The 23,854-nt window shown below is 23.6% G+C and overlaps 1 protein-coding gene across 1 annotated transcript in view; it reads right to left on the reverse strand.

The window, feature by feature from the left end:
- The window catches only part of side-VI (sidestep VI transmembrane protein), a 663,002-nt gene that overhangs the window by 42,479 nt on the left and 596,669 nt on the right, over positions 1-23,854 (reverse strand). Inside the window, exon 14 of the mRNA XM_075289298.1 lies at positions 10,863-11,025. Within this exon, the coding sequence (XP_075145413.1) occupies positions 10,863-11,025 (163 nt within the window). The remainder of the gene's footprint in view (positions 1-10,862; positions 11,026-23,854) is intronic.

Here is a 23,854-nt window from a genome sequence, read left to right on the forward strand (position 1 = left end):
AGAATATAAATTTGTCTGAATCTTAATTGATTTTCAGCATTAATAACTTGAAAAATGCAACAAAAAACCCATTATTGTTATTTCAAAATATCAAGAAGCTTCCGAGAAATTGTTATAGATAGTCGAGCTCACTGTTTTTGTACAAATATTTGCAGAAAAAAAAACAAATATTAACTTTCAATTTAGATAGGAGTGATGGAATTTTTCCTATGAAATAAAGCATATATGAAAAATTGCAGTGATGTGACGTCAATCAAAATGACATCATCACTAGTCTGGATAAAAATGCACGTACACAAGTTTATCGAAATAAAATTTTATTTGCCCAACCTTTAAAAATAATAATTAAATAAACAAAATAAAATTTTCTTACTTGCATCTAAAATACAAACAACGAAACCTTTAAACATGGACGAAAAGCGAGAAAGGGATGAATTTGAGTGGGCCATCTATATGGGTTAGCTTCTCTAAGATGAGACAATACTATTAAAAGAAAAATGTATTTTCTTTTTATAAATGATCGTTTGGTCACTTCATAATCATTTGGAATATCAATTAATTCACCACAATAAATCTTACAGGATCATATATTCTTCTGGAAATGTTGTCGCAAATCGCAAAAGTAGCTACCACAGAAAGAAACAGAGTACTCATAAGGAGAGCATATCTGAGTACTTACTTATTTATATTGTATTCAGGGTTGCCATTTTGGTACGATCAGAACAAAATTGGTCCAAAAAATTATTAATTTTTAAATTTAGTCCGATGGTTGGACCAAATTAAATTTGGTTGATTTTGGTCCATTTTCGTCAAATAGGTATTTTTTTCATAATTTTCTACAGACAAAAATTTGTAGTAGAAATAAAATTTTGACAAAAATTTCTATAGCAATAAAATTTTGGCAAAATTTTCTGTAGAAATGAAATTTCAACAAAATTTTGTAAAGAAATAAACTTCACAAAAAATTTTGAATAGATACAAATTATGCAAAAATTTTGTATAGGAAGAAAATTTTGTAAAAGAAATACAATTTTGACAAAATTTTCTATGGAAATAAAATTTGGACAAAATTTTCTATAGAAATAAAATTTTGACAAAGTTTTCTATAGAAATAAAATTTTGACAAAATTTTCTATAGAAATACAATTTTGGCAAAATTTCCTGTAGAAATAAAATTTTGACAAAATTTTCTATAGAAATAAAATTTGGACAAAATTTTCTATAGAAATAAAATTTGGACAACATTTTCTATAGAAATAAAATTTGGACAAAATTTTCTATAGAAATAAAATTTTCTATAGAAATAAAATGTTGACAAAATTTTCTATAGAAATAACATTTTGACAAAAATTTCTATAGAAATAAAATTTTGACAAAATTTTCTATAGAAATAACATTTTGACAAAACTTTCTATAGAAATAAAATTTTGACAAAATTTTCTATAGGAATAAAATTTGGACAAAATTTTCTATAGAAAGAAAATTTGGACAAAATAGAAACAAAATTTTGACAAAATTTTCTATAGAAATAAATTTTTTACAACATTTTATATAGAAATAAAATGTTTACAACATTTTCTATAGAAATAAAATTTTGACAAAATTTTCTACAGAAATAACATTTTGACAAAACTTTCTATAGAAATAAAATTTTGACAAAATTTTCTATAGGAATAAAATGTGGACAAAATTTTCTATAGAAAGAAAATTTGGACAAAATAGAAACAACATTTTGACAAATTTTACTATAGAAATAAATTTTTTACAACATTTTATATAGAAATAAAATTTTTACAAATAAAATTTTGACAAAATTTTCTATAAAAATAAAATTTTGACAAAATTTTCTATAGAAATAAAATTTTGATAAAATTTTCTATAGAAATACAATTTAGACAAAATTTTCTATAGAAATACAATTTTGACAACATTTTCTATAGAAATAAAATTTTGACATAATTTTCTATAAATATAAAAGTTTGACAAAATTGTCTTTAGAAATAAAATGTTGACAATTTTCTATAGAAATAAAATATTGGCAAAATTTCCTATAGAAAGAAAATGTTGACAAAATTTCCTATAGAAATAAAATTTTGACAAATTTTTCTATAGAAATAAAATTTTGACAAAATTTTCTATAGAAATAAAATTTTGACAAAATTTTCTATAGAAATAAAATTTTGACAAAATTTTCTATAGAAATAAAATTTTGACAAAATTTTCTATAGGAATAAAATTTGGACAAAATTTTCTATAGACATAAAATTTTGACAAAATTTTCTATAGAAATAAAATTTTGACAAAATTTTCTATAGAAATAAAATTTTGACAAAATTTTCTATAGAAATAAAATTTTGACAAAATTTTCTATAGAAATAAAATTTTGACAAAATTTAGACATAGAATTTTGAAGAAGAATTTTGTGAAGAAATAAAATTTTGGCAAAATTTGACAAAATAGAAATAAAATTTTGACAAAATTTTGACAAAACTTTCTATAGCAATAAAATTTTGGCACAATTTTCTGTAGAAATGAAATTTTAACAAAATTTTGTAAAGAAATAAACTTCACAAAAAATTTTGAATAGATACAAATTATGCAAAAATTTTGTATAGGAAGAAAATTTTGTAAAAGAAATACAATTTTGACAAAATTTTCTATGGAAATAAAATTTGGACAAAATTTTCTATAGAAATAAAATTTTGACAAAGTTTTCTATAGAAATAAAATTTTGACAAAATTTTCTATAGAAATACAATTTTGGCAAAATTTCCTGTAGAAATAAAATTTTGACAAAATTTTCTATAGAAATAAAATTTGGACAAAATTTTCTATAGAAATAAAATTTGGACAAAATTTTCTATAGAAATAAAATTTGGACAAAATTTTCTATAGAAATAAAATTTTGACAAAATTTTCTATAGAAATAAAATTTGGACAAAATTTTCTATAGAAATAAAATTTGGACAAAATTTTCTTTATAAATAACATTTTGACAAAACTTTCTACAGAAACAAAATTTTGAAAAAATTTTCTATAGAAATAAAATTTGGACAAAATTTTCTATAGAAATAAAATTTTGACAAAATTTTCTATAGAAATAAAATTTTGACAAAATGTTCTATAGAAATAAAATTTGGACAAAATTTTCTATAGAAATAAAATTTGGACAAAATTTTCTATAGAAATAAAATTTTGACAAAATTTTCTATAGAAATAAAATGTTGACAAAATTTTCTATAGAAATAACATTTTGACAAAAATTTCTATAGAAATAAAATTTTGACAAAATTTTCTATAGAAATAACATTTTGACAAAACTTTCTATAGAAATAAAATTTTGACAAAATTTTCTATAGGAATAAAATGTGGACAAAATTTTCTATAGAAAGAAAATTTGGACAAAATAGAAACAAAATTTTGACAAAATTTTCTATAGAAATAATTTTTTTACAACATTTTATATAGAAATAAAATGTTTACAACATTTTATATAGAAATAAAATTTTGACAAAATTTTCTACAGAAATAACATTTTTACAAAACTTTCTATAGAAATAAAATTTTGACAAAATTTTCTATAGGAATAAAATGTGGACAAAATTTTCTATAGAAAGATAATTTGGACAAAATAGAAACAAAATTTTGACAAAATTTTCTATAGAAATAAATTTTTTACAACATTTTATATAGAAATAAAATTTTTACAAATAGAATTTTGACAAAATTTTCTATAAAAATAAAATTTTGACAAAATTTTCTATAGAAATAAAATTTTGATAAAATTTTCTATAGAAATACAATTTAGACAAAATTTTCTATAGAAATACAATTTTGACAACATTTTCTATAGAAATAAAATTTTGACATAATTTTCTATAAATATAAAAGTTTGACAAAATTGTCTTTAGAAATAAAATGTTGACAATTTTCTATAGAAATAAAATATTGGCAAAATTTCCTATAGAAAGAAAATGTTGACAAAATTTCCTATAGAAATAAAATTTTGACAAATTTTTCTATAGAAATAAAATTTTGACAAAATTTTCTATAGAAATAAAATTTTGACAAAATTTTCTATAGAAATAAAATTTTGACAAAATTTTCTATAGAAATAAAATTTTGACAAAATTTTCTATAGGAATAAAATTTGGACAAAATTTTCTATAGACATAAAATTTTGACAAAATTTTCTATAGAAATAAAATTTTGACAAAATTTTCTATAGAAATAAAATTTTGACAAAATTTTCTATAGAAATAAAATTTTGACAAAATTTTCTATAGGAATAAAATTTGGACAAAATTTTCTATAGACATAGAATTTTGACAAAATTTTCTATAGAAATAAAATTTGGACAAAATTTTGTGAAGAAATAAAATTTTGGCAAAATTTGACAAAATAGAAATAAAATTTTGACAAAAATTTCTATAGCAATAAAATTTTGGCAAAATTTTCTGTAGAAATGAAATTTTAACAAAATTTTGTAAAGAAATAAACTTCACAAAAAATTTTGAATAGATACAAATTATGCAAAAATTTTGTATAGGAAGAAAATTTTGTAAAAGAAATACAATTTTGACAAAATTTTCTATGGAAATAAAATTTGGACAAAATTTTCTATAGAAATAAAATTTTGACAAAGTTTTCTATAGAAATAAAATTTTGACAAAATTTTCTATAGAAATACAATTTTGGCAAAATTTCCTGTAGAAATAAAATTTTGACAAAATTTTCTATAGAAATAAAATTTGGACAAAATTTTCTATAGAAATAAAATTTGGACAAAATTTTCTATAGAAATAAAATTTGGACAAAATTTTCTATAGAAATAAAATTTTGACAAAATTTTCTATAGAAATAAAATTTGGACAAAATTTTCTATAGAAATAAAATTTGGACAAAATTTTCTTTATAAATAACATTTTGAAAAAACTTTCTACAGAAACAAAATTTTGAAAAAATTTTCTATAGAAATAAAATTTGGACAAAATTTTCTATAGAAATAAAATTTTGACAAAATTTTCTATAGAAATAAAATTTTGACAAAATGTTCTATAGAAATAAAATTTGGACAAAATTTTCTATAGAAATAAAATTTTGACAAAATTTTCTATAGAAATAAAATGTTGACAAAATTTTCTATAGAAATAACATTTTGACAAAAATTTCTATAGAAATAAAATTTTGACAAAATTTTCTATAGAAATAACATTTTGACAAAACTTTCTATAGAAATAAAATTTTGACAAAATTTTCTATAGGAATAAAATGTGGACAAAATTTTCTATAGAAAGAAAATTTGGACAAAATAGAAACAAAATTTTGACAAAATTTTCTATAGAAATAATTTTTTTACAACATTTTATATAGAAATAAAATGTTTACAACATTTTATATAGAAATAAAATTTTGACAAAATTTTCTACAGAAATAACATTTTGACAAAACTTTCTATAGAAATAAAATTTTGACAAAATTTTCTATAGGAATAAAATGTGGACAAAATTTTCTATAGAAAGAAAATTTGGACAAAATAGAAACAAAATTTTGACAAAATTTTCTATAGAAATAAATTTTTTACAACATTTTATATAGAAATAAAATTTTTACAAATAAAATTTTGACAAAATTTTCTATAAAAATAAAATTTTGACAAAATTTTCTATAGAAATAAAATTTTGATAAAATTTTCTATAGAAATACAATTTATACAAAATTTTCTATAGAAATACAATTTTGACAAAATTTTCTATAGAAATAAAATTTTGACATAATTTTCTATAAATATAAAAGTTTGACAAAATTGTCTTTAGAAATAAAATGTTGACAATTTTCTATAGAAATAAAATATTGGCAAAATTTCCTATAGAAAGAAAATGTTGACAAAATTTCCTATAGAAATAAAATTTTGACAAATTTTTCTATAGAAATAAAATTTTGACAAAATTTTCTATAGAAATAAAATTTTGACAAAATTTTCTATAGAAATAAAATTTTGACAAAATTTTCTATAGAAATAAAATTTTGACAAAATTTTCTATAGGAATAAAATTTGGACAAAATTTTCTATAGACATAGAATTTTGACAAAATTTTCTATAGAAATAAAATTTGGACAAAATTTTGTAAAGAAATAAAATTTTGGCAAAATTTGACAAAATAGAAATAAAATTTTGACAAAATTTTCTATAAATATAAAATTTTGACAAAATTTTCTATTGAAATAACATTTTGACAAAATTTTATATTAATAGAAATAAAATTTCAATAGAAATAAAATTTTGACAAGATTTTCTATAGAAATAAAATTTTCATAAAATTTTCTATAGAAATAAAATTTTCTATAGAAATAAAATTTTAACAAAATGTTCTATAGAAATAAAATTTTGACAAAATTTTCTATTTTCGAAATAAATCGCAAAAAAAAATCTCAAACAAAAAAATATGGAAAAAACAATTCAATCCAGAAAATAATTGAAATTTTAATTATTTCAATTAAAATGTTAATGAAGTAAAAAAAAAATTAACAGCATTGCAAATTTTCTAGTATTAACGGGCGTCCTAAATTTTGACTCAACTCCCAAGAAAAATGTAACAAAAATTATATCCGTTAGATTCAAACTAATTTTCGAAAATGTAAGATCCAATAATCACCCCAAACCAAAACCCGCACTCTCACATTGAAAATGTAGAGGCTTTTCCATAATATCACTGGGTTACTGATTACTCAGATGGGCATGGTTGCTTATAGCCATAGCCACCGAATGTGGACTTTTACCTCACAAATCAAAATGATTTTTAAATTTTTTTGATTTCTTCAATTTGTAATCTGTATTTTTGTAATGACATTTTCTGAAGCCTCTATGGTTCCATTTTTAAAAATTGCATAGTTTTACTTATCAAATGTCAAAAAAAAGTTTCTATAACGATAGCTAACGTAATACTTGGCAAAATAACACTCCTTGTTGAAAAATCTCAGGGAATGGTTTTTCTTCTTCTTATTTTTTTAAATATACTCTCAACCTACACCAAAAGCCTTAACACGTACTATTACAACAAGCACAACAATACTCTCGCTAGAATTTGCCATCTCTAATATTCAATTGAATGGTGCGATTTACTGTGTACTCCGCACACACACATACAAAAGAATTTCATTACTCGTACTTTAAAATTTCAATATGCAGCTCGTTATTGGTATATTCTCTGAGTGAAGAGTGAAGAGAAGTGAAGATATATGGTATGAGTAAAATGATATGAATGCGTATGGTATCTATGATTATGTGCGGTGGTGGGGGGATGGGTGGTGAATAAGGTGATCTGAGTATTGTAACTAAGATAGTATGGCCTCGTGTGTAATGTAGGTATGCTCGTATCATCTACAACGACAAATATGAATACGAGAATGATGAATATATAATGGCAAAAGGTTTTTGAAAATAAAATCAAGTCAAAAGCAGCGGCAGCAGTACTACTAGCAGCGACGACAAGAACAACAAAGCATTGACTTTATCAACGACAACAAAACAAACTGAAATTGATTGCATGATAGAAAATGCCAATCAACATGTATTCAATTCAAGAGTTTTTCCTCAATTTCCGTTTTTTTCATCATCATCATCATTATCATCTTGGTCTTCTTCTTTTGCTTTTAACTCTTAAGTTGTTGCTGTTGTTGTTGTTATGTGTCATACACATAAAATGTACTTGGCAATTCTTTTGTGTTGGACAATCGAACAGCAAGCTCTATATATGGAGTGGGTAACTCATACGAGTGTATGTGAATCGAAGAGCTAGAGGCCACTGTTTTTTGCTTGCATTACTTGGAAAAAAGGTCACCTTATGCTCTCACATTCACTTTAGAGTCTCATATGTGCGTTTTTTTTTGTGATTTTTTTTTTTGTTGTAAAAATTCCATTGTTCCCCTAATGTTACCGCTATTGCTTTTGTTATGACTGTTTTTGTTTTGCCTTTGTCATCATTGCTATCTGGTCACATTTATGAACTTGATTTTGGTCGATTTTTACTTTTCTTTTCTCTTGTAATAAAGCCTTTGTCATAGTAAAGAATGACGGCAAAAAAAGCCTTTCACAAAAAATGCCTTAGGGTAGTCCAAGGGAAAAATGCAACTATTTTGCGAAACAGTTATCCTTTATTGGGTAGCAGAAAAAATATTTTCGTTTTTTTTTATAAAAATTCATTCTTTTTATATTTTTTATGAATTTTCTTGCACCACATATACACCATTTTGATGGACCCCAATTTTGCCATGTTTTCAATTATAAAAATTATTCTCCCAGTGTAAAAATGTTGAGGTTTCTCAGCGCAAAATTGCAACAAGTAATTTTTACAGGCTTCTCTTAAAGCCAACTTTAATCGATTATGGGAAGTTTTGCATCAAAACTTATCAGCCAAGCATTTTTCCAGTTTTACTGAGTCATCAACCATGTGTTTCATCCTGGGTTGTCTTGAAGGAGGATGAAGCCTTTTTGATGATCGCTTATGGCCAAATTTTTTGTTGTTTAATGATTTTTACACCCAAATTCATCATCTTTTCCAATTTCAGCCCCAACAACAGTAACTGATGCATGAAAATCGACCCCATAATTAAATTAGGGCCTACTTTCACTTTTAATTTAAAAAACCGTCTGAAAATAAACCCTATGTTACTATGTATGAATACAATATTGATGTTTAATACCTCAGTAAATTTTGAGTTTTCTGTCGTATTCGTTGACTTATCCCTCTCATGCCCAATGTTGCCTATAGGCAATATTGTGCTTATATATTTCCCGTTATTTTGATTTCTTCGACATGCAATTTTTTGTATTATGTGACGAACCAGGATACCAACGACATTTCGTTTTTTTTTATCATTTCTAGACTATTATATATAGTGCATAACATTTTTTAGATCCATACATTTTAATTCGGGCAAAAGATTAATTAGCCTTATTAAGCGAAACCACATAAACGAACATAGAGCCAAGGTAGCCCACTGTCCATAGCACGGTGTGCTTATATCACTTTGGAAATGAGTTATTCCAATTTGTCCATAAAAGAAAATAGAAATAAAATTTTGGAAAAATTTTCTATAAATATTAAATATTGACAAAATTTCCTATAGATATAAAATTTTGAACAAATTTTCTTTGGAAATAAAATTTCGGCAAAATTTTCTATAGAAGTAACATTTTGGCAAGGTTTTCTATAGAAATAAAATTTTGACAAAATTCTCTATATATATAAAATTTTTTCAAAATTTTCCAATAGATATAAAATTTTCTTTGGAAATAAAATTTTGGCAAGGTTTCCTATAGAAATAAAATTTTTGCAAAATTTCATATAGAAAAAAAGTTTTGACAAAATTTTCTTTGGAGTTAAAATTTTGACAAATTTTTCTATTGAAATAAAATTTTGGAAAAATTTTCTATAAATATAAAATTTTGACAAAAATTTCCTATAGATATAAAATTTTGACAAAATTTTCTTTGGATTTCAAATTTTGACAAATTTTTCTATAGATATACAATTTTGGAAAAATTTTCTATAAATATAAAATTTTGACAAAAATTTCCTATAGATAAAAAATTTTGACAACATTTTCTTTGGAAATAAAATTTTGGCAAAATTTCCTATAGAAATTAAATTTTGGGAAAATTTTCTATAAATATGAAATTTTGACAAAATTTCCTATAGCTATAAAATTTTGACAAAATTTTATTGGAAATAAAATGTTGGCAAAATTTTCTATAGACATAAAATTTTGGCAAGGTTTCCTATAGAAATAAAATTTTGCCAAAATTTTCTATAAAAATAATGTTTTGGAAAAATTTCCTATAGAAATTAAATTTTGCTAAAATTTTCGATAAAAATAAAATTTTGCAAAAATTTTCTATTAAAATAAAATTTTGGGAAGATTGTCTATAAATATGAAATATTGACAAAATTTCCTATACATATAAAATTTTGACAAAATTTTCTCTGGAAATAAAATTTTGGCAAAATTTTCTATAGAAATAAAATTTTGGCAAGGTTTCCTATAGAAATAAAATTTTGGCAAAATTTCTTATAGAAATAAAGTTTTGACAAAATTTTCTATAGAAATAAAATTTTGGCAAGGTTTCCTATAGAAATAAAATTTTGGCAAAATTTCTTATAGAAATAAAGCTTTGACAAAATTTTCTATAGAAATAAAATTTTGGCAAGGTTTCCTATAGAAATAAAATTTTGACAAAATTTCCTATAGAAAAAAAGTTTTGACAAAATTTCCTATAGTAATAAAATTTTGACAAAATTTTCTTTGGAAATAAAATTTTGCAAAATTTTCCATAGAAATAAAATTTTGACAAAATTTCCTATAGATATAAAATTTTGACAAAATTTTCTATAAAAATTATATTTTGGCAAAATTTTCTATAGTAATAAAATTTTGACAAAATTTTCTATAGAAATAAAATTTTGACAAAATTTCCTATAGAAATAAAATTTTGCTAAAATTTTTTATAAAAATAAAATCTTGGGAAAATTTTCTATAAATATAAAATATTAACAAAAATTGCTAAAGAAATAAAATGTTGGCAAAATATCCTGTTACCTTCTTTTCAACATGTTAATGTGATGCTTGATTAAATTATGCTTAAAATGTTACCATTGGGCCCTGATGATAGTAAAGAAGAAGGAATGGATGAGTAATTTCTATCTAAGATCACAGATTTCTGTGCCACAAATGCGTACAACTCAATACCCAAAAGCAGCTCTTTCCATGCATTGAAATGTATATCTATATAGGTTCCACCCTGGTTTTGTCACTATTTCACAATTTTCATTATCATCATCATCCACAGCATCATAACTTACCCTCTATGCAATAGACCTCTAAAGAATCGGAGGTCTGATTTACAACAGTACAATTGGATGGCATTTCAGGTTTACCAGCTGCTATTAAATGAAACACACAGGGTTCCTTTTGTTGGCCCACATTGTTATCGGCCCAACACATAATGGTGCCAAAGTCCATTTCCTGTAAAGAAAACACAGAAAAAGCAAATAACAACAATGAGAACAATAGGAGAAATATAAAAACAATTTCAAAATAAAGAGCACATCACACTATGTCACCCACATGCACATACACAAACAAACATATGGGAAAAATAACAGTGAGTGTATGATAATAACAATAAACGTTGCGTTGATTTTTTAATTTAAAGTCCTTTTTTTGTATTAGATACACTCAAAAAAACGTAATAATCAACCAACCTGAAAAAGTGTAATAATTAAATTTATTTTATTTAACAAAAACAACATAAAAAGTTTGTCAAAGTGAGTCTGAAATATCGGGCTGCCACTATACCTAACCTAACTTAAAAAAATTGCTTAACAAAAACAATGTATGAAAAACTCCATAGTTTTATAGAAACCCCAAACGAACTTATTTGTGTAATACAAGAATAGTGTTTTTTTTTTAGTTTTTATTCTAACCAACAATAAATGAAAACAATTTATTTCTCATACAAAAACAAAAAAAAATGAAAGCCAAATCATTAAAATCATTTCCTCTCTGTGGCTGTAGCATAACCAGAGATTGCAAGAGAGTTATAGAGGGAGAGAGAGAGTGTGAGATAGGCAGAAACCAAATAATGCCGCCTTACCACCTTCATTTTACAATGAGGCGGTTATTTTCACAAAGTTCCTTTTTCAAGTAAAAATGTTGGCATCATTTTCTGTAATTATGTTATTAAAGTTTAGTTGGAATTTTTGTTGGTGTTTGTGTTCTCGTTTTGCCATAACTTTGAATTACTGTTATTAAAGTTAGTGCTCGCTCATAGCCACAGCAAGAAAGTTTTCCCAGCTATGAGTAGTAGTGTATCTGGTCAAAAAGTTAACAAAAATCCAGCAAAAACACAAAAGCCATAAACACTTACTCGATGCTAAAACTTCATGATGTATAGTTATAAGCAGGCAAGTGAATGATGGCAAGATTGGATTAGAGTTAGAGTATGAAAAACTAAATTAATTTACAATGAAAAATTTGTTGGTCAATGGCTATGGTTTTCGAAGAGGTTTATAACTGTGGGGTGAGCCATGTAATGGGTAAAATTCTTAGAACATTTTACATATGTATTTGTTCTTCTGAGATAATAATGTCGATGTGTTATATATGAAACGAAACAGTTTGTATATTCTTCTTGGTATAATTGTGAGTATAACAAGTCATTAAATAAGTAAATGGTATTCACTACCCTAAAGATCAGTTGGCAACACTATATGTATTTATAGTTATATTAATAATCTCTTACATTGAGAGAGAGAGCAAATAACAAGGCAGAAACACACAAAAATGTCTTCACGGCACGGATGGAAAATTCAGTACTAATCTCAAATTTTTTTTCTTTTGGAAAGTTTTGTCACAATTTTATTATTTTTTTGGTCAACATTTTATTTCTATAGAAAATTTTGCCAAAATTTTATTTCCATAGAAAATCTTGATATAAAATTTTCTATAGAAAATGTTGATATTAAATTTTTTATAGAAAATTTTGTCAAAATTTCCTCTAGAAATAAAATTTTGACAAAACTTTCTGAAAAAAATAATTTTTCCAAAATAATATTTTTTGGTAAGAATTTTTCCGTGATCATTTTTTAATTTCTATGGAACATTTTTTCAAAATGTTATTTCTATAGAAAATTTTGTCAAAACTTTATTTCTATAGAAGAAATTTTTGTCAAAATTTTATTTCTATAGAAAATTTTGTCAAAATTTTATTTCTATAGAAAATGTTGGCAAAATTTTAATTCTATAGAAAATTTTGTCAAAATTTTATTTCTAAAGAAAATTTTGTCAAAATTTTATTTCTATAGAAAATTTTGTCAAAATTTTATTTCTATAGAAGTTTTATCAAAATTTTATTTCTATAGAAAGTTTTGTCAAAATTTTATATCTGAAGGAAATTTTGTCAAATTTTTATTTCTTTCTATCGAAAACGTTTAATTCTATAGAAAATTTTGTCAACATTTTTTTATAGAAAATTTTATCAACATTTTATTTCTATAGAAGAAAATTTTGTCAAAATGTTATTTCTATAGAAAATGTTGTCAAAATTTTATTTCTTTCTATAGAAAATTTTGTCAAAATTTTACTTCTATACAAAATTTTGTCAACATTTTATTTCTATAGAAAATTGTTTTCTATAGAAGATAATGTTGTCAAAAATTTTATTTCTATAGAAGATTTGGTCAAAATTTTATTTCTATAGAAAATTTTGTCAACATTTTATTTCTACATATATATTTATTTCTATATTGGTCAAAATTTTATTTCTATAGAAAATTTTGTCAAAATTTTATTTCTATAGAAAATTTTGTAAAAATTTTGTTTCTATAGAAAATTTTGTCAAAATTTTTTTTCTATAGAAAATTTTGTCAAAATTTTAGTTCTATAGAAAATTTTGTCAAAATTTTAGTTCTATACAAAATTTTGTCAAAATTACATTGAGAGAGCTAACTTTAAAAAATTAATAATCCATCGGTGTCAAACGCAGCTTGACAGTTCCCGGAATTAAGAATAAACAAAGGGAATAGGGTGAATTTTAAATTCTATTTAAGATTCATTTTCACAATTTTCCGATTTTATCGACATTTGTAATATTTTTCATTATCAAATTAGATATATTTGCACACTAAATTATGACCAAAACTGCGAGAAAAAAATTAATTTAAACATTTTTTTAACCAGAAAAAAATATCACCATTGCTTAAAATCATAAATGCTTTTAGGAAAAAAATGGGGAACATTTATTAGCTTATTTCTTTTTTTTAATTAAATTAAAAAAAGGATTAAAAGAAATTAAAAAAGAAATCCTTTAAAGTTAATTGGCTTAATTAAAATTTAATCAAAATAAGAATCCCTAACAAAATCTATTTAAATTTTTAATTGACCAATTTACTGTTCAATTCATATTCCACCTTAAAATAAATTCAATTTAATAATAAAATATGAATGAATAAATTAATAATAAAATATTAATCAATTACGTGTTGAAAATGCAAAAACATATTTTATAACTCTCTATGCGACAACAATATTTAAGCCAATAATTACTGCCATAGCCCTAATATATTCTGACACCATTAATTCCATACTGTTTAAAAATTCCTATTTTAATATACTAAATGGATGATTAACATATAATCCATTAAAACCACCATCACTCAATAACAATAAGAATGCCCCCCCGCCCACCACCACACACTTTAGTTGTAGTAAATATAGATGATAGGCAATTACTTAGCTATGTAACAACTCTTAAGGGACTTATAATTTATTGATATGCATATGAAATTACACAAATACATTTAAATCCATTGATTTGAAGTTGAGAGTATGTAAGAGAGTTAAGATTCAACTGTCACAACTCTATGAAATTACAATGATTGGTAATCAATATACTAATGCATAAACATTATCCACTTCACAAACTCACAATCCTATCAAGGGAATGGTAATTTATTATTTTGTGTATGTGTATGTGCAATCGCAAAAAGACTCTCTTCTCTATAAGGCGATAGTTTGTTCTCTTGTTTAAATACAGAGAATTTTTATAAGTCTTTTGAAGAGAGTACTTTTTGTTGCTCTCTCTTTAATAGTGAGATAGATTTGTTTACTGCTATGGAAAGGAGTACTCTCTCTCTATCTGTGTTTTAATCCTAGCAACTAGGTGAGGATCTTTTTATTTAATTTAACTCTAAAGTTATTGAATTTCGATTGAATATAACACAACTATTTTGAAACAGGAACATTTTAAACAAAAATTGGAGCAAATAGAGTGAAATGCAAAAGAAAGCTAAATAAATACTTAAAAGAAATTGTAAGTGTCAAATACCTCTTTTCACTATGGAAAAACTATTACGCTTATTGTATATTTAATAGTTTAGGGTCATAAAAAAGTTTTTATTATGGCTTGTTTCCCCTGAAATAAACAATGTGTAAAGGGATTTTTGGTATATTAAAATTTTTCAATTTTTCTTTAAGTCGAATCTTCCCCATATTCCAGATAGGTACTGTGACCATCCCCTCTCTGTTTCAAAATCATTATTCGGGTTCTAAATATTCCCATATACATCATTAATTAACATTACAATTCATCAATACCATGATCTTCAATAAAAATTCATAGAGAAAACGTAATTAAAACCAAAACAAACGGAAATGCCAAAAGATTCGTTCGCAATTTATTTTCTCCATCATATATAGATGATAGACAAAAGGTGTTCGGGGGTGGTGGGGGGAAAACTCACAATCAATATTTATTAATAATCATGTCATGTAAAGGCAAAACGAAACTTTAACTAACACACACAGCAAAACAAGCCAGCCATAAAAATGGAGAGAGAGCGAGAGTAGGAGTGAAAGTGTGAGTGTGAGTTTCTCTACAAATAACTGAGGTGAATAAATCGTCATGTATCAAAGAAACTATAACATCCTAGTGTATTTGCCATATAAGTGATGGCCAATCAAAGAGAAGTGTGTGTACTCTGGGCATTGCTACTTGAATGTGTATTGGGTTGTGGGTATGAGGACCACTGAGAGTTATCAAAGAAAATAACAATGTTGAAAAAGTTTTTGAGATTTAATTACATGGTTCCAATAACGGATAGAATTTCTCCCTATATATACACTGGGAAAAATATTACATGAAGTGAGAAAGAAACCTAAATTAATCTATTACAATTAGAGATATTTTCCAAGGTTGGAAAATGTTTTGAAAAAGGCGCCATAGCTTAAAAACTTTTAAAGGGCATTGATACACTGTAAAGGCATAAAAACTCTCTTCTCAATTAGGAGATATGTTGTTCCCTTTTTTTTTTGTTCTGAGATATTTTGTACTCCACATTTTGATAATTCCACAAAGCGTTGTCAAAACCAGGATAATTTTATGCTTTGGTGTACATTTTAACTACAGCTCACGGTACTAAAGAAGTATTGAAAAAAGTACTATAGTACTGCGTTTTCCATCCCTGGTAATTATCCTCTACCACATGATCGGGATTGTTTAGTCTTGTTGCTATATTTGAATGGATGGCAATGTTGCTGTGGAACCCCCAAAATGTTATAATTCGAAGGACCCTATTTTCAACCTAAAAACCAAAAATCACCAATACAGCCCATTTAATCTAAGTGTATCGCTTTTTTGGAATCCTCAATGGTTTTTCCTTTTTTTTTGGTCCACCAAAGCATGCACGTTTGTGACAGTCTTCTCAGAGAAACTCTCTTCAAACTTTTCCCCAAAAAAACAATGTCTTCATAACAATTGTCATAGTGATTGATTGTTAACTGTCGATAAGTTACAAGGAATACATGCTATTTACTTCGATCTACTCTTATTTACAAAGCACAATTGGTAGTGAAGTGCAAAACTTTTGTGCAAAAGTTTTGTGGTTAGTGCTGCCTTTGGGTAAAAGTTATCCCTGGATATATGTAGTAACCCTAGAATTCAAATGGAAAAGAATCTGCAGGGGAAAATAAAAAAATTAAAACTAAGGTAACTTGTAATGTCAACTGAGATATAATATTTAAGTTTGGAAATTTTACAGAAGTACAATTTTAGTTTCAATTTACAATCAAAAAACTAAATAATTTGGTTTTTGAGAAAAAACAATTTAAGGTCATTTTCATTTATTTTTTTTATTTCTTTTTTCTATAGGGTAGGCCTAATTTAATTTTTATATTTTTGTAAATTTATATACATTAAATAAATAAATAAAATACATAAATTTATTTTCCTTGAAGCCAATAGAAATTATTATAAGCTGTCTTTGGCTTTAATTTTTCATTCTATGAATCTTGAAAACAGCTCCTTGAACTTGCACTGCTTTGGCCTCTTGTGATCACATTATGGTGGTTTAATACCCTCTTGAAACTCTCTATAGGTTCATGTTACGATAATCTATTCAAATAGGATTTTTATGTCCGTCCATTCATGCATGCGGTAACTATGAAAATATGATGATGGTTGGTGGCAGATGGGTGAAGTCAAAGATATTTCGCGTCTGTATCAGGCTGTTATAAAAGCACCTTTAGTTCGGTATATTTACGCTCTATGCACTCTTATCTCATTCAAAAGAATACTCAATGTTAAACTGTAATTGTTGTTGCTGTTGCTGTAGACATAGTCTGTCTCTGTTGCTGTTGTGCAAGCTATGGCCCAATTTAAGCTAAGCTCTTGTGTTTACCTATTCTCTGTTTGTGAATGTTTGTACGACAAAAATAACCATCTTCTCAACACTTAAGCCATGAATGCGTTTATCTCACTCACTAGCATGCATGGTTTAGTGCTCTCTATTTCTCATTATTTACATATTCATATCAGTCTTAGGAAATGCATAGACATACGAGTATACAGAGCTGTATACACATAAGCACATACACACATAGTATATACACACTCATATCCATACTTAAATAAAGGTAACTGTCTTTCAGGTGTCTTAAGGTAAATCCTTCTAGATGATGATGCTGGTGACGATGATGATGGCATTTTACCTAAGGCAGATATACTCACCACCGTGGGGTGATAAGCTCTACAAAGGCATTGAAGAAATGAGAAAAGCATCTCTGGCAAAAATAAATATATGTCGTATCTTAACAAATAATGGAAGGTGTTATTGAAAATATAAATAAATTATTTAGTATTTCCTCGACATGCAACGAATGTCTATTGAAAGTGCATACATAGACTATCACAACTCTGGGTTTTGTATTTGTGTATGTGTGGGTGTGTGTGTGTTTTTATAAAAATCTATGTGACCATGGATAATTTCTTTGTATTCGTAGCCATTCTTTGTATTCATGTCAGACATCTTCAAAAATATCTTTCCATTTCAAATGTCAGACAGAAGTTTTATGACACATGAGTGTGTGTGTGCGAGAGAAAGTAATCGCTATAGCGATTGTTATTATAATAGCCTTCGCAAACAGTATGCAGTATTTTCAAATAATTAAAAATCTGTTTGTGAAAAAAGAATAAAATCCGAATTGGCTTTTATTCTTAAGAAGTAGACTGAGTATTATAAATTCTTTTTATTCTCTAAACATCAATAATTTTCACTTCCGGTTGGTAGCACAGGAAGTTATCATAGTTTGGTATATTTCTATTGGAATTTTTCTTACAATTTATGAAATATTGTTTAACCTTTGCTACAATAGGATGGTGGCAATGAGGTGTGTAACATATCAAAATATTTGTCGCAGACCACATAAAGTATACCATATATCGCTGGTTGTCTCAAGAATTTTTAACACTGGTATATGTTAAGGGTATGCATCACTAGATCCCAGTTTCTAGTGTTTATTTCGATAGAAATTTTTGTCAACATTTTATTTCTATAGAAAATTTTGTCAAAATTTTTTTTCAATAGGTTTTTTCAAAATTTTATTTCTACAGAAAATTTTGGCAAAATTTAATTTCTATAGAAAATTTTGTCACAATATTATTTCTGTAGAAAATTTCGGTAAAATTTTATTTCAATAGAAAATTTTGTAATAATATTATTTTTGTAGAAAATTTCGGCAAAATTTTATTTCTTAGAAAGTTTTGTAAAATATTATTTCATTAGAAAATTTTGTCAAAATTTTATTTCAATAGAAACTTTTGTCAAAATGTTATTTCTATAGAAAACTTTGACACAATATTATTTCTGTAGAAAATTTCGGCAAAATTTTATTTCTTAGAAAGTTTTGTAAAATTTTATTTCTATAGAAAAATTTGTCAAAATTTTCTTTCTGTAGAAAAAATTATCAAAATTTTATTTCAATAAACAATTTTGTCAAAATTTTATTTATATAGAAAATTTCGGCAAAATTCCATTTCTATAAAAAATTTTGTCAAAATTTTATTTCTATAGAAAAATTTGCCAAAATATATCTACAGAAAATTTTATCAAATATTTATTTCTGTAGAAAATTTTGGCAAAATTTTATTTGTATTGAAAAGTTTGTCAAAATTTTATTTCTATAGAAAATTTAGGCAAAATTTTATTTCTATAGACAATTTTTTTCAAAATTTTATTCCTATTGAAAATTTTGTCAACATTTTATTTATATAGAAAATTTTGTAAAATTATATTTCTATAGAAATAAAATTTTGTAATTTCTATAGAAAATTTTGGCAAAATTTTATTCCTCTAGAAAGTTTTGTCAAAATTTTATTTCCATAGAAAATTTTGTCATAATTCTATTTCCGTAAAATTTTGGCAAAATTTTATTCCTCTAGAAAGTTTTGTCAAAATTTTATTTCTAAAAAAAATTTTGGCAAAATTTTATTTCAACAGAAAATTTTGTCCATTTTATTTCAATAGAAAATCTTGTTATATATTTTTCTATAAAAAATTTTGGCAAAATATTATCTATTTGTTTGGTTTTCTTTATAATTTTTTTATTGTTGGTTTCTAGTGTACTAAGAGCCTACACATATTAAGATTTGCTCTTCCATGACTTTAAAAATATCTTTAAAAATTGTTTTAGAAATTAAAATTATTCTACTCAATTTTTACCTATTTTACATAGAAAATCTTGTAAAAATTTTATTTTTATAGAAACATTTGTCAAAATAGTATTTCTATAGAAAGTTTTGTCACAATATTATTTCTGTAGAAAATTTCGGCAAAATTTTATTTCTTAGAATGTTTTGTAAAATTTTATTTCAATAGAAATTTTTTTTCAAAATTTTATTTCTATAGAAAAATTTGTCAAAATTTTCTTTCTATAGAAAAAATTATCAAAATTTTATTTCAATAGAAAATTTTGTCAAAATTTTAATTATATAGAAAATTTCCGCAAAATTTCATTTCGATAAAAAATTTTGTCAAAAATTTATATCTATTAAAAATTTTGGCAAAATTCTATTTCTGTAGAAAATTTTGGCAAAATGTTATTTTATAGCAAATGTGGTCAACATTTTTGGCAAAATGTTATTTTTTGAAAAATTTTCTATAGAAACTTTTGTAAAAATTTAATTTCTAGTGAAAATTTTGTCTAAATTTACCAAAATTTTCTACAGAAATAATATTTTGACAAAATTTTCTATAGAAATAAAATTTTGACAAAATTTTCTATAAAAATAAAATTTAGACAAAATTTTCAATAGAAATAAAATTTTTACAAAAGTTTCTATTGAAATAAATTTTTGACAAAATTTTTTATAGAATTAAAATTTTGATAATTTTTTCTATAGAAATACAATTTTGACAAAGTTTTCTATAGAAATAACGTTTTGACAAAATTTTCTATAGAAATAAAATTTTGACAAAATTTTCTATAAAAATAAAATTTAGACAAAATTTTCACTAGAAATAAAATTTTTACGAAAGTTTCTACAGAAAATTTTTCAAAATTTTCTATAGAAACTTTTTTTTTAAATTTTCTATAGAAACTTTTTTAAAAATTTTATTTCTAGTGAAAATTTTGTCTAAATTTTATTTTTTTTTCAAAATTTTCTATAGAAACTTTTTTTCAAAATTTTCTATAGAAACTTTTGTAAAAATTTTATTTCTAGTGCAAATTTTGTCTAAATTTTATTTTTATAGAAAATTTTGTCAAAATTTTATTTCTATAGAAAATTTTGTCAAAACGTTATTTCTATAGAAAACTTTGTCAAAATTTTATTTCTATAGAAAAAATTATCAAAATTTTATTTCTATAAAAAATTTTGTCAAAATTTTATTTCAATAGAAACTTTTGTAAAAAGTTTATTTCTATTGAAAATTTTGTAAAAATTTTATTTCTATAGAAAATTTTGTCAAAATTTTATTTCTAAAGAAAATTTTGTCAAAATATTATTTCTGTAGAAAATTTTTCAAAATTTTATTGCTTAGAAAATTTTGTAAAATTTTATTTCAATAGAAAATTTTGTTAATTTTTTTTTTTTGTATAGAAAATTTGGTCAAAATTTTATTTCTATAGAAAAATTTGGCAAAACTTTATTTCTAAAGAAAATTTTGGCAAAATTTTATTTCAATAGAAAATTTGGTCAAAATGTTCTTTCAATAGAAATTTTTTTAATATTTTTTTCTATAAAAAAATTTTGGCAAAATTTTATTTATTTGTTTGATTTTCTTTTTATTTTTTTTATTGTTGGTTTCTAGTGTACTAAGAGCCCACACGTATTAAGATTTGCTCTTCCATGAATTTAAAAATACCTTTAGAAATTAAAATCACTCCGCTTACTTTTTACCTATTTTATATTAAGTCATTCGCAAAGATTCTCCCTAGAATTTAATGACACTTTCTTTCATTTCTTTTTATTTTTATCTAAATCATGTTTTCAATTCTTTGTGTGTGTTGTTGTTTTTCCTCTCATTAATGTGGGCGTTTGATTTTTTTTTTGTTTTTGCAACTTTGGCCAACAAAGTTTCTTTTTCAGTGCTGTTGATGTTGTCGTTAATATTACCCCCCGTGTTTGTGCAGTAAAGTGATAAATAAGGAGCAATTTGTGTTGACATTTTACGAAAAAGTGATTTTAATTTTTAATGAGCATCGACTTGAAAGTTAAATACAAATTCTCTTAAGTCTGTGCACATTTAGTATTTGCTACTGGCTGTTTTAATGCTACAACGGTTCGTGTTGGTGTTGTTTTTGGTTTTTTACTTACAACCAGTTTTTTCGTTATTTTCTTGCTATTTTCTTCAATTTTAGATGAAAACATTCTGGTTTAGTTTGCACAATGTTTCCGTTTATTTCAATCGTTCATTCGTCCATGGCAACTGGCCTTGGTCTCCCTAATGCATGCTTTGCCGGAAAAGAACCAGAAATGGCCAACAAAATGGGGCATAATTTTTTTTTGAGAAAAGACATATAGGTATAGAAGAACATTGGGTTACCATCGACAAACGGAATTTATAAAATTTTCACAAAATGTTAGTTATAAAGAAAATTTTGTCAAAATTATATTTCTATAAAAAATTTTGTCAAAATTTTATTTTTAAAGATTTTTTTTTACAATTTTATTAGCTATAGAACATTTTGTTACAATTTTATAAGCTATAGAAAAATTGTCAAAGTGTTATTTCTATAGAAAATTTTGTCAACATGTTATTTCTATTGAAAATTTTATCAAAATTTTATTTCTATAGAAAATTTTGTCAAAATTTTATTCTTATAGAAAATTTTATTTTTATGAAAAATTTTGTCAAAATTTTATTTCTACCAAAAGTTATAATTCGATAACAAATTTTACCAAAATTTTATTAGCTATAGAATTTGCCAAAATTTTATTTCTATAGAAAATTTTGTCTAAATTTTATTTCTATAGAACATTTTGTCAAAATTTTATTACTAAATAATATTTTGCCGATATTTATTTCTATAGACAATATTAACACAATTTTATTTCTATATAAATTTTTGGCAAATTTTATTTCTATAGAAATTTTTTGCAAAATTTTATTTCTATAGAAAATTTTGGCAACATTTTATTTTTATCGAAAATTTTGTGAAAATTTTATTTCTACTGAAAATTTTGTCAAAATTTTATTTTCATAGAAAATTTTGGCACAATTTTATTTCCATGGAAAATTTTGTCAAAATTGTAATTCTATAGCAAATTTTGTCAACATTTCATTTCTATAGATAAATTTATTTCTATAGAAAATTTTGTTAAAATTTCATAGAAGTTTTTTTCTATATTTTGTTAAAATTTTATTTCCATAGAAAATTTTCTGAAAATTTTATTTGTATAGAAAATTTAAGCACAATTTAATTTTTATAGCAACTTTTAGCAAAATTTTATTTCTATAGAAAATTTTGGCAAAATTTTATTTCTATAGAAAATTTTGTCTAAATTTTATTTCTATAGAAGATTTTGTCAAAATTTTATTACTAAATAATATTTTGCCGATATTTATTTCTATAGACAATTTTAACACAATTTTATTTCTATAGAAATTTTTGGCAAATTTTATTTCTATAGAAATTTTTTGCAAAATTTTATTTCTATAGAAAATTTTGGCAACATTTTATTTTTATCGAAAATTTTGTGAAAATTTTATTTCTATTGAAAATTTTGTCAAAATTTTATTTTCATAGAAAATTCTCACATTTTAATTCTGTAGAAAATACTGTCAAACGTTTATTTCTATAGAAAATTTTGTCACAATTTTATTTCTAAAGAAAATTTTTGCCAAAATTTTATTTCTATAGAAAATTTTGGCACAATTTTATTTCCATGGAAAATTTTGTCAAAATTGTAATTCTATAGCAAATTTTGTCAACATTTCCTTTCTATAGTTAAATTTATTTCTATAGAAAATTTTGTTAAAATTTCATAGAAGTTTTTTTCTATATTTTGTTAAAATTTTATTTCCATAGAAAATTTTCTGAAAATTTTATTTCCATAGAAAATTTTCTAAAAATTTTATTTGTATAGAAAATTTAAGCACAATTTAATTGTTATAGCAACTTTTAGCAAAATTTTATTTCTATAGAAAATTTTGGCAAAATTTTATTTCTATAGAAAATTTTGTCAACATTTTATTTCTATAAAAAATTTTGTCTAAATTTTATTTCTATAGAAGATTTTGTCACAATTTTATTACTAAATAATATTTTGCCGATATATTTTTTTTTCTATAGAAATTTTTATTTCTATAAAAATTTTTGGCAAATTTTATTTCTATAGAAATTTTTTGCAATATTTTATTTCTATAGAAATTTTTTGCAAAATTTTATTTCTATAGAAAATTTTGGCAACATTTTATTTCTAAAGAAAATTTTGCCAAAATTTTATTTCTATAGAAAATTTTGGCACAATTTTATTTCCATGGCAAATTTTGTCAAAATTGTAATTCTATAGCAA

Source organism: Haematobia irritans, chromosome 1, assembly GCF_050003625.1.
Source record: "Haematobia irritans isolate KBUSLIRL chromosome 1, ASM5000362v1, whole genome shotgun sequence".
Lineage (NCBI taxonomy): Eukaryota > Metazoa > Arthropoda > Insecta > Diptera > Muscidae > Haematobia > Haematobia irritans.